At 53.6% G+C, this 12101-nt stretch overlaps 1 protein-coding gene across 1 annotated transcript in view; it reads right to left on the bottom strand.

The window, feature by feature from the left end:
• FNDC1 (fibronectin type III domain containing 1) overlaps nucleotides 1–10980 on the bottom strand; it is an 80029-nt gene extending 69049 nt beyond the window's left edge. The window contains exon 1 of the mRNA XM_075499073.1: nucleotides 10800–10980. Within this exon, the coding sequence (XP_075355188.1) occupies nucleotides 10800–10887 (88 nt within the window). The 5' untranslated portion in view covers nucleotides 10888–10980. The remainder of the gene's footprint in view (nucleotides 1–10799) is intronic.
• Nucleotides 10981–12101: the final 1121 nt, after the last annotated feature.

The raw sequence follows: 12101 nt of genomic DNA, 5'->3' as shown, positions 1-12101 counted from the left end.
TGCTTGTGAGCTCTGACCGTCCTATCACCAACGTTGGCCAGTCCCTGTGAGCTCCTGCTGAAAACCAACCCTTACTTCTCTGACAGTAACATCTTCTACTGTCACAGGGCTTCGACTAGACCTGCATGGCACGCAAGGAGATGTTACTCAACAGAGTTATGGGCAGCCTGGATCTGGATGTTCTGCGTGGCCGACACGGGGGAAGCTGCCCTGCAGTGACAGCAGAGACAAAGCCCTAGCTTGGATCCCTCAAACCAAGGCTGGCCGCTACTAGCAAGGCAAAGAAATTTCCACTGCTTTACAAGTAGCTTAAGCAACTCACTACCATCTTCTGGATTGGCCATCTGCTACCGTTCAGTAGCACAAACATTTTGTTAGAGCAGCAAAGCTTCCTGAAACATGGTGATTTCCTTCCACACAAAGGGGCCTCAAATTACTCAAAAGCTCCTACAGACATTTCAAAGTTTCACTATTTGCCTTCTCGGTTTTTACAGGGACTGCTTGTAACCATAACAAAAGGTTTTTGTAAAAGAATATATATTTATACAGGACAAGCACCTTAAAATACATAATTGCAAGAGGCCCCTCTTGCTGAAAAAGCCAAATGTCTCCTTTCTCATTGCCAAAAATCTTGTAAACCCTATGGCTAATTTTATGGAGGCTCTTATGTTTAGATTCATAGGGTCTGTTTCTGCCACCCTTACTGCAATTATATGCAGCTTGTTCTGCAAGGCTCCAGTCTTAAGAAAAACCTTGCTTCTCCCCAAGGAAAGCAACAGGTAGAATGGTGGGAACATGCTAAAAATAATCCCCCCTCTCTTCAGGCATACCACCTTCTTTCAGAAACACCCATACTAACTCATCAGCTACTCTGATGCTTACCCCCACCACACCTTGAGGTCCATCAGTTATCTGAGCTCTCACTTCAGCTCTCTCCACTGGGCTGACATCCTTCCTCTCTCCCTGCTGGTGCCAGAAAAAAACCCTTGTTTTCTCCTGTATTTCCTTCTCCCTCCCCTCTGCCGCCACATGCGTGGATGGTTCCTTCCCTCCATTCCCAATGGGGAGTGTGGAAACCATCCTCTCCCAGACATGCTCCCACTGCTCGGCTGTGCAGGCACAGCCGTGCCCACACCAGCCTTCCTGCACAGCTACAACTGCCCTGTGCCAGCGCAACGGGGGACAGCTGGCTTGTCACCACCACAAGGAAAGACTTAAGCCAATACAAAGCCATTTCTCTTTTAACTTGACTAAAGTGGTGGTCTGAAATCTATTTCCACCCCCCCAAGGTTTCACACTCATTTCCATTCCCACGCCACACCATCAGCAGCAGGTTTCCAGCCCGACCTGCGCAGCGTGGTACCAAACACAGCCAGAACCCCACCATGTCTCATACCACTCATCATCCCTCCCTGAGGGTAATTTAAACAGCTGGTTTTGCAGAGGAAAGTGAGCGTGTTTGCGGCGGCGTCTGGCCCTCAGCAATCAGCACTTCCAAGGACATGGCACGTCCTGCACCGGGGCCCGAACTGCTGAGAGGACAGCTGAGGAGCACATATGGTCTGAGACATCTCGTGGCAATAAGCAGGTATTACCTTGCACCCAGCAACTGAAACCCAGCAGCTCTGACTCTGACTGGGAAGGGCGTTCATGAAGACGCCCTCTGAGCGGTCGGTCCCCGAACACAGATTTAAGCATGCACTCACGTTCTCGGAGGACCAGCTTGACTTACGGTAGCCATTAAGACTGAAGAACAGGAACTCAACACCCTGGCACAGAAATTATCACATTGCAAACAAAAAAGTACATTACCATACACATCTAACAAGAAAATTTGGCTTGCTAATATTGCTGTTTAAGGTTTAGACTTTCTAGGTTTTCAATACTGTTGCTGTTCAGTCACAGAAGACCTTATTTTTCTGTTTAATTTCATTTTCTGTTGGCTTTGTTTCTTTGGGAAAAGAGAAATTTCTTCTGTGTCTGCAAGCACCAGACACTTCAAGGGATGGATGCCATTCAGGACCTTCTTGGTGGGTCATCATGGGGGAAAAAAAAAAAAGATATCCAGGTCTTTACAGCCACGCTCTCGAAGTGCAGCTCTTCCCCTCTCCTCTGCATACATACAGCTTTGGACCTGAGGCTCAGGAGCAGGGCTCCAGCATCACCAAAGCTGCCCTAAGATCCTACAACATAGCAAGTATCTAGATTGATAGTAAATCATTTCACTCGCAAAACAAACAAGTTAAGGAACACAGAAGTAAATAAAAAGCAGGAATTAAAAATCACTTTCTAAACAGACCCAAGTAGACTCTGAAGTTTACTGACTGGAATAAATGGAAAGCTGGGATATTCCACATTTTCAGGCTCTCCAAGCCTGTGCTCACAGTCTCTTTCACCAGAGAAACATGACCTGACCACCAAGCTGAATTTATCCTCAAGCACCACTCTGTGGTGCAGCTGGATTAACATCCCCAGCCTGGAGAGGCAGACACCAAGCCACATCAGTTTGCGGGTTCAATCCAGCAAAATAGTATGCATGTATTTCCTTCAGCTGTGTCCAGTGATTTCAGGGAGTACCACCACACACAGCAGATAAGCATGTGTGTAGGCATATTGCAAATCACAGCCCAATACACAACAGACAAGAGGGAGTCTGCAGCAGGGACAGCATCAGAACCCGTGTCCTGACTTGAGCCCACGCACCCTTCTCCACCTCAGGGGACAGTCAGCTCACTGCTTCGCAGGGATGCTATGTGCAATGACAGTACAAAACCAACAGTCTCTTACTGAAGTTTGATAAAATCCTGCGGAGATACTACTGAGCATCTCACAAAAGATTTCAGTCATTACTTCTTGTCTGGAAAGTTTCAAGTAGAAGAGAACAGTGGCTTACGTTGGCCCGTTCTCCAGCACCACAGCATGGAAAAAGCATTCAACTCATTTTTAAAACAGAGCCAATGGAGCCTAGGAAAGGTGAGATATCACTTTGAAAGTTTGTGTCAGACCTATGAATGAAACCAGGTCTTGTGATCCCCAGCCCACCTCCCTGGTAATAAGACCTCAGACACTTAGCAAATATGTATATTAAAAAGACATGCAACCTGAAATCCAGCTGAAGTCTCAGTCCAGCCAAGCCAGATGGAGCCTTTCCATCACTGCCATTAGCTCTTAAATTGTTTATAATACAATTTACTTTGGGAGACCAGAAGCATCAAACCGATAGCACAGGGAGGAGAGAAGCCGACGCGAAGCTCAGCTGACACAGATGGTAAGGCTGCGAACACATAACCCAGAGCAACCACTCCTGCAAAGTGCAGCAAGCCTTCTGCCAAGTCCCCGGACTGCCATCGGCTTCACACTGCTACAGCCTCTCAGTGCGTGAGCTGCGGGGCCATCTGCAAAGCATCCGATGCTGAAGACCACAGGATTATGTCACCAAACCCAGCATGGCTTCAAAAGGTGATGAAAGGGAAAAGTATTCAGACTATGTGAAAGTGCAGCTCAACTGTTCATGCAGGGCCAGATTCTGACACTGTTAGGTATTTCAGCAGGGCTACCACGTGAAGCAAGACAGTACCCAGCAGGAATAACACCATCTAAATCCAGCCCTCCATCTATCTGGCCGCAGCCTGCATGCTGCGATGCTCTGGACCTCAGGACCTCAGCAGCACAGGCAAAACTAAATGCTGGCTTCCCGAGGCTGAAAACATGAGTCCCGGCTACTTCTGCTGCAGGAGAGCAGGGGCCAGAGGGCAAACCCCCAGGGCTCGCTGCTTCTGACGCTGCCGGAGGGGTGGGCATGGTGTGCTGCTTCCACGCTCCCCTCCCTCAGCAGCAGGAGCATCCGGGGGCTCCGCGAGGGCTGGCCAGGCAGGGCGCGGGCTGGGTGCTGGATGTCGTGAGCCACCAGCCACGGCAGCATGGTTTGCCAGTCACATCTGCAGCTTTCTGTTGTGGGAGTTTTAAGGTAAACTCAGTAATTGTTGCCTGTTACCAACTAAACCCCTTCCCACCGCGTATACCCTTCCAAGGATGCCACTCTGAGAGGAGGGATAAAGCACTTCATTACAGAGTACCACAACAGATTACGTTGACTATTCAATTTCTCTTATTTTTGTCTTCTTTTTAGAGACAAGGAAAAACTAACATTCCAGCTCCAGCAGTTCTGCACTTTTTCCCAAAAAAAAGTTTCAGCCAAAATATTGCAGCCAACTGTACAGTAAACATGATGACAAATAGCCATTTGAAGAGTTGCCTCTTATTTTACAGCAGATGTATATATTAAGAACTACTGAGTCCTCCAGTGGAAAAATAATCAGTTTAACGCCAGAAGAATGGAACAGTCGGAAAGATTTGCTGGAAACAGGACCGTTGCGAGATGCCCAAGAGGACTTGATGACTGAGTAACAGTGAAATAGCTGCGCTGGAACAATGAAATATGAACACGCTCCACAGTCCTCAAAGGGTAATTTGCTCTGTTTAATGAAGAGCTGATTTGATGATCAAGTTACTCACTGAAGACGGGTGATTTAAAATGCACACTTCTCCAGACTGCTTTCTAATACGTACATAGTTAAATTTGGATGTACCTTTTAGGTTTTCTTCCAGGGTGAGAAGAAGCTTGGACTGCCTTCCTTAGAACAGGATTTCAGTATTTCATCTGAAGTAACTAACTATATTCCCCTTGTTTAGGAAAAGCTCTCTGTTTAGAGCACACAATTTCTACGTGACTTGGGTCTTTCTTCCACTTTTCCTTGTTTCTGCACTCCTTGGGGCTATTTGCTTTAAATATAGACCAACTCTGCCAAATGCAAGCACCTATACCAACATGGAGCCACACACGCAGACGGATTTCAGAGGCACTGAAGTGCGGTCAGCTCTCACTGCAGCGCGGGGGTGTGACACAGCCAGGGTACACATCCCGACCTGGCACACAGGGAGAGCTCCCACATCCCACCCCACAGATGTCATTTATGAAGAGCTAATGGCGGGCCAGGGGTTACGAGTTCAATGAGAGTGAGGTACGATGACTGCTGCTTGGGAAACGTACAATATAACCTACACAGATTTTAACCATCCTGAAAACGCTGTGAACGGTACAAAACACGCTGAAGCTACAAAACACACTGAAGCTTGAACAGAGCTTGCAGAAACTCTGAGGGGCAGAGGAGGAGAGAAGACCTTACATTACATCGCAGAAAGCAGTCCTGGGGAACCGGGGAGGAGGAAGCAGTGTCTGCCGAGTGTGTCAGAAATCCAGAAGCCGCGTGCCTTAGGAGGACAGGAGACGGGACGAGAGGTCTGGAGAGAGGTGGGTACCAGGATCCCCTCCAGGACAGAGGAGGCAGAGGGAGCTCAGCAGCCTGCACAGGTCTTGCTGGGGACCAGAGGCACATGAGCTGTCAGCACAACCTCCCATCTCCCCAGGCAAGCCAAGACCATGCAATGAAGGAGCCACTGTGTAAACACGGTGTGATGTTGCTCTTGTTAACTCTGCTACCAGTATAGTAGTTAAGCACTCAACCGTGTGGTCCACCCTAGAAAAAGCTCCTTTTCATTACAAGCTTGTCTGAAGTTTAAAGAGGAACCAGGGAAACCTGACACTTTCCAGGTGCTTGTAACGTCCCCAAAGGAAATGAATTCAACTAAGGAGGTGCTGCAGGCAAACGCTGCTGGTGCCTGCAAGTAAGAATAAATGCAAGACCTGGGATCAGAATATCAGGAGTCCGTCTACCCAGGTACAGAGTCAGTGCAAAATGCCCTCGCTGGTCTAAATGCCCCTTTGGCAAGAGGCAGGCAGTGGCGATGCAGGCTAAACCATACCGTCCCTCTAAATCCCTAAACATCCAGGGTGTGGAGGAAAGCTTAGAAACGTGTGTCCCGGAGACTCAAAGAACAGACAGTAAAGCAAAAGATCTCAGCAGTTCTTATTTTTTAAATCTTGTGCTTTTTAAGCCACTGTCTTGATCTTGGCAGTGCTTATTTTGGCACTGCAGTTTGTGAACATTCAACACAGACTGTAGGTTTTGCAGCCAACAGCACAGCAGAGTAAGTGGCAGTACAGCAAACACATATAAGAAAAAGTAAACGTAAAAGTAAAGGCTTTATACTGGATCATGCACAGCAAAGGATCTTCCAGATGAGCTCCCATTTCTTCAAGAGACCCATCACTGCTTTATCGCCCTGAAAATGTAAGCCATACCACTCCTCAGAGGCAAAGTGTCAGAGCAAACATAGCCAAAATGCAAGTTCTCAGCCCACATGGAAGCAAAATACTTGGGCTCCTCATGAGCCAGAGGGAAAGGATCTCCCCAGCATCAAGCTCTGCTGTTCCCCTCTGGACTTCACTGCCTCACAACCCGGCGGTTCATCCCTCTCTCCCGTGCTGGGCAGGGGCACAGGCTGCAGAGGTGAAGCGATCTCTCATCTTGGGGAATAACGAAAACACTCATAGTTCCAAGGAAATAAAATTTCAACTGCACTCAAAGGAATAAAAGCAATCCTGTAGTGCAACACACCAGTGAAATCGTTGCTGCTTTACGGGGCTGTAAAACAGAATAGACAAGTGGCGATTTGGGGGGGAGAAAAGCACAAGAGGGAGCGCCGGTACCTGCCTGAGGGATGAGTGCCGCGTCTGCAGGGCTGGGACTGCCCTCTCAAGCCTGCACAGGAGCACACTGTGCCTGCAGCGGCGGGGAGAAAACAGCAGCACGGAGCTTCCCGAGAGGAAGGCACATCAATGTCTAGGCCATGCCCTCCGGACAAGTGACCACTGCACCTGCTTCGTGCGTTAGCGGTCTACAGGAGGCATAGCTAAGCATCCACGCTCCCTCCTTTCCCTCAGCAGAAATCACACACGCAACAAGCGGTAAATGTTCCCGTAACAGACGCATGCACCTAGTTATGAACGGTTTGCTTGGGCAGGCAGAGCAGCAGTTACGGAATACTAATTTATGAAGACAGGTAACTCAAGTTAAACAAGATAAGCAGATCCTGACATCTCAAAACTAGGGGGAAAAAAAAAAAGGTGCTGTTTTTGCTGCAGGTTTTTGAATATTTGGGATCACACTCAGGCTACCAAACACAGGCTCACTCTGGAGGTCTTTGGTCAGGAAAAGGTTCCAGTCCTGGTTATACCTGAAGTGCAGCAGTGTAAATTTAAGAGACCCAATGCCTGATGCCAGCACATCCTGATGCCACCTTAGCCACACACCTGAGCACTCCCCCAGTGACAGAGAGAGCTGGGTGACACGGTGACACAGCTGCCAGCTGGTGAAACCACGGGTCCTAGAAGAGCAGCAGAAATTGAGCCTGGTAGAAATACTGCTTTGCTTTATTGATCTGAAGATAATGGACCACCTGCAGATGGCTACAGACAACCTGCAGCAGACATGAAGTCCAACCTCAGTTATCTTGAGACTCAGAAGCCACATTTACCATTTCAGTGTCCTGCATGAGAAATGTCATGTCACTTGAGCACCGAATATGTCTCAGGAGGGAGCTATACTTTTGGGGCATATGAATGCTCACTCAATGCACTGGATCATCCAGACAAGATCCCATTCCCACTGCAGGCAGAGAGAAAGCATGCTATGTCTTTATTTTGCTTCATGATCTACTCAGCCCCCCTCTATTTTCTTTCTGTATAGCTCAGCTTCTGAAAGCATCTTCTTAATCACATGTCCAGCCAACCTCGGTCCATGTGCTGTCTGAAGAGTTGGAATTACAGACTTGGACAGCACAAGGGCTTTCATACCTCTGACACACCCAGAGGCTGGTACAGAGCTATACAGTTAAGACCATTACAGCATTGTCCTAAATAACTGAGAAGATACATTCCTTAGAGCTAAATGAACTGGAAAATTCCCTTGGACATCCTCCTGCTTTCTCTGTTTATGTCACACAGTCTAGACAAGGAGGGAAAAGGAGAGTTTGTGCTGCTGTCAGCAAAGCTCTTGTTCTGAGCTCAGCCTCTTCTTAATGTTCCTCCCAAATTTCTCCCACTGGCCACAGGTGGTGCTTGAATATGGTTTGTATAAAAGCAACCAAGGAGGTTTTCTACAGGAGGACTGCTTTCCACTGTCAGTATGTGCTCTACATCCATCCACACGTGGGATCTGGCAGCAACAAAAACCTCTCTTGGCAAAACACAAATGGGATCTGCCCCTAAACTGGCTCCAGCACAACACCCTTCTCTTACGCTTCCTTGGCCTGAGTGACTGCACATAGCAATCCCGGGCACAGGCCCCATGCTGACTTTCCATTTTGATAAACAGAAGCAAAGTCAATGACAGCACTAGCCCAATGCCAGACCCTCACTGGAGAAAAATCTTTTCTTTCTTTCCATGGACAAAAAATGAAGGGCTCTTTCACTTCGTTTGTCGGAGCCTCTCCACTGAGCCAAGGCAGCCTCCCTGTCTCCCAGGCACGGCACTCGGGCAAAGGCTCCAAAATGCAGAGTGAGTTTGAGACAGGTCACCTAGGCAGAATGTGTGCTGGAAAGGTGAGGAAAGGAGAACGGGAAGGGGCCTTTTCAAACACGGCTAGAAGATGAGAAAGCAGGGCCAGGGGCAGCAAAGGCATACAGCGATAGCTTTAAACCCCTGAGAAAGGACTCCAGCCCCCACTAGCCCTCCTGCCTGAGACTGCACTTCTTCAGGGCACAGTCTGGGTTTAGTGGCTTATAAACCACTCTCTAGACTGGAGAAGGAAAGTAGTGCCCACTCAGCATGGCCAGCACACCACCAGGGACGAGGAGCAGACATGCAGCCCACACCCGAGTCCTGTACAGCCCCTCTGGGGTTAACAGCGCAGTGTTCCCACTTGAGCAGGTTTTGGTGCGCTCCAGAGGTCCGTAGCTGGGAAGCACACAGTGCTCTGCACAGTCCTACGCCAAGACATTTGGGTTTGTTCAGAAGTTGGCTTGGTTTTACAGCACATTGGTGTGGGACTGCAAACGAAGAAAGACTGTACTGAAAATTTTGGACGTAACATCCATAAAGTTTCAGACTCCCCTAGAATCACTTTAGACATTGCAGTCAGAGAAGCAAAAGCCTGCCTGTGCGCAACAGCTAACACTTTTCCTCAGAGGCTATGACATTTCCCATGGACGTTGCCCATGCTATCAGCACACAAACTCCCCTGCTCCCTTCCCTCTCGCTTGCCAGCAGGCAGCCCCAGGGCCAGCAGATCCGGTTCCCCCTCCATTTCCCGCTGCCACAGAGCAGCGCTACTACAAATCCACTTCCAGGAGAGTGATCCCAGGCTTAACCTGGACGGGCACAGCACGTCACGGAAAGAGAGACAGCAGTGGATACATGGGCATCTGCCAGCAAAGCTGCTCTGCACTCAACCTCCCGCAAACGCACTCTGCCTCTATCTACTCTGCGACTGTGCACCCTGCGAGCCACGCACCTTCAGCAGCCCACGAGGAGAGGGCTGCGCAGGGTCTTCAAACCAGGCTTGAAGATCTTTTCCTGTTCCAGGTTAAGCAGATCTGTCCAGTCTGTTTAGCTGCACACTAAAACGCACCAGGGGCCACGGGTGACATTAGGTCCTGCCCAGCCCCGAGCTGCCCAGGGGGTGAGATGCTACCGTCCTTGACTGGCTCCTCTGCAGCTACAGCATCGGGCTGGAGATGGGGCACCCACCGCGTCCAGAGCCAGGGAGCAGGTGTCCCCGTACCGCCCCGGCCACCGCAACCCCAGCAGTTAAATTCTGGTGCTGAAATGCCTCCGTATGTCCCGCTATACCCTGCCTCTAGCCGTGCTCTGGTGCAAAGACCTTGCGGGCACAAGCTGAGGCAGATCCGGGACTCGGCATTGCCTGCGGTGCAGACAGTGCCGTGGGGGCTGCAGTTAACTACACCGCTTCCACGCGGGAAAGGACGGCGAAGATCTGCCGCCCCACGCCACGACCCACCTCCAGGGCAGTTTAAGCCAAAGGCTGAGAGCCCGGGGAATCCTGACAGCAGCCCCAGCCTCGCCCAGGCTGATCCGGGGTCCGAGCCACAGGGCTCCGGCGGCGGGAGTAAGGAAAAGGGGGATCTCGCCTGACTTTCCGAGGGGTGCTCAGCGCGGGGGCTGCCCGGTCTCAACCCCGTGCAACCGAGTGAGCGGGGCTCTTCAGCCCAGCCCAGACGGGCCGGAGGACCGGCAGCCGGTGCCAGGGGGAATAAGGCGCACACGGGCTAAAGGCAAGAGGGAAGGAGCCCTCCCTTGCCCTCAGCTCCCGTTTGGCCGAGCCGCAGCGGCCTCACCTGCGGAGGGTCCCGGCGTCCGAGAGCCGCGGGGGTCCCCCCGGCCGTCGGTGCCGGGCTCGCCCCGGCTCTGGCAGGCCCCCCCCGCCCGGGTCTCCCCCCCAGCCTGCGGGAGGGCAGCGCTGCAGCGGCCGGTCCGCCCGCCCCGGCACCGGCGGAGGGACCGGCACAAACCCGGGGCGGCGGCAGGTGCCTCCGCCGGGGCTGGGGAGGCGGCCCGGCTCGGCGCCTCCCGGCTCGGCAAGGCGGGCCGTCCCCCCGCGATGCCGCCGCGGCGCCCGTCCCCGGGCCGGGCGGCGGCGGGCAGCGACGCCGCCCCGCATCCCCGCGCCGCGCCCGGGCGCCCCGAAGCGCCCGGGCGCCCGTCGCCGCAGCGCCCCGACACAGCCCCGCGCCCCGCGGCACAGCTCCCCGCCACGCACCCCGCGGGGCGAGCGCGGCGCGCCAGGCGCAGGGGCCGGCAGCGACACGCGTGGGCCAGCTCACCCACGCCGCGCAGAGCGGAGGCACCTCCGGGCGGGCGCCCGGGGCGGCTGCCTACCTGGTGCGGCGGCGGGCAGCAGGGCGGCGAGGAGCAGCAGGGCGGCCCAGGGCCGCGGCGGGGCGCGGGGGGCGGCGGGCCCCGCCATGGGGCCGGGGGTCGCGGGGCGCGGGCGGCGGGAGCGGCGGGGCGCGGAGCTGCCGCCCGCCCGGCGTCCGTCTCCGCGGGGCTGCCCCGCTGCTTCCTGCGCGCCCCGCCGTCTCCTCCTCCCGGGCTGCCGGGAGACTGCAGCGGGGCGGCCCCGCGGAGGCGGGCGCCGGCCCTCCGCCCCCCGCGGCGCCCCGCCGCCCCGGCCCCGGCCCCGGCCCCGGCCCGCCCGGTACCCGCCGCCCGCCCCGGCCCTGCCCGCCCCGGCTGCAGGTCGCGGCAGCATCCCTGCCCTTGCGTGCGCTCACCTGGCTCCTTCAGAAAACCTCTCCCCGGGAGATCCGAGCTCTGAGGCTGTCCCCCGGCACCCAGGGGAGTTGCAGCTGGCCCACGCGTGTCACACGCGCACCGTGGTCCCTTTTGTCTCGTCCCCTGTGGCACTGCGCCCTCCCAGCCGTGTGCCTACTCAGCCCCGGCACGGCCTGCCCACCACCATTCTCCCACGCGCGGGGTGGGTGTCCATCCCTCCCACCTGCACCTGAGCTCCTGCCCAAGCAATCGAGAGGCGCACGAGGCCGGGCTCAGGCCCGGGTGTAGGTGACAGCGTGGACACGGCACCCTGCCCACGCATCTCCTCGGGGAGCGCAGTGGCACGGTTCGCTGGGTTTGCCCAGCCTGGCCTTCGCTGGGTTTGCCCTCCTCTCCCCTGGCCCGTGGGTGCTGCACCCTCAGCAGCTGCCTGGCAGCCACACGGCGGTCACAGAGCTTGGTTCTCCTGCTGCGGGGGAGAGGCCGGGGGGTACCCCCCCCACCACCTTGCAGCCGGAATATGAACGACTGTACAGGGCTTCTGCACAGGGCTGTCTTTTCTTCTTCATACCATCTTTTGTTCTTTCTGAACTTCTGCCCCACATCTGGCTGGGGTTTTTGCTTCAGTCCAGTCTTGCACTTCTCAGTCAGACTTCTCTGGTCGTCCTCCCCGTCCCCCCGTCCCCCCCCCCAGCCTCATCTACATTTTGCTGCATCACCGAAGGAGACCCATATTTTCACAACAATCAGTAATGGGTCCTCTGCTGAGGAAACTAAGCCAAAAAAAAAAGAAAAAAAAAGGGGGGGGGATTATAGTTCTTGCCTGCTATGAAGGGAGAGGTAAGACACAAGAGTTCCTACAGGCACTGGGAAAAATAAACACCACATCTCCTGGAAAAAAAAAAA

Source organism: Mycteria americana, chromosome 3 (assembly GCF_035582795.1).
Source record: "Mycteria americana isolate JAX WOST 10 ecotype Jacksonville Zoo and Gardens chromosome 3, USCA_MyAme_1.0, whole genome shotgun sequence".
NCBI classification, from domain to species: domain Eukaryota; kingdom Metazoa; phylum Chordata; class Aves; order Ciconiiformes; family Ciconiidae; genus Mycteria; species Mycteria americana.
Note: the sequence above shows the minus strand (reverse complement) of the source record. Positions and strands in the feature narration are given on the sequence as shown.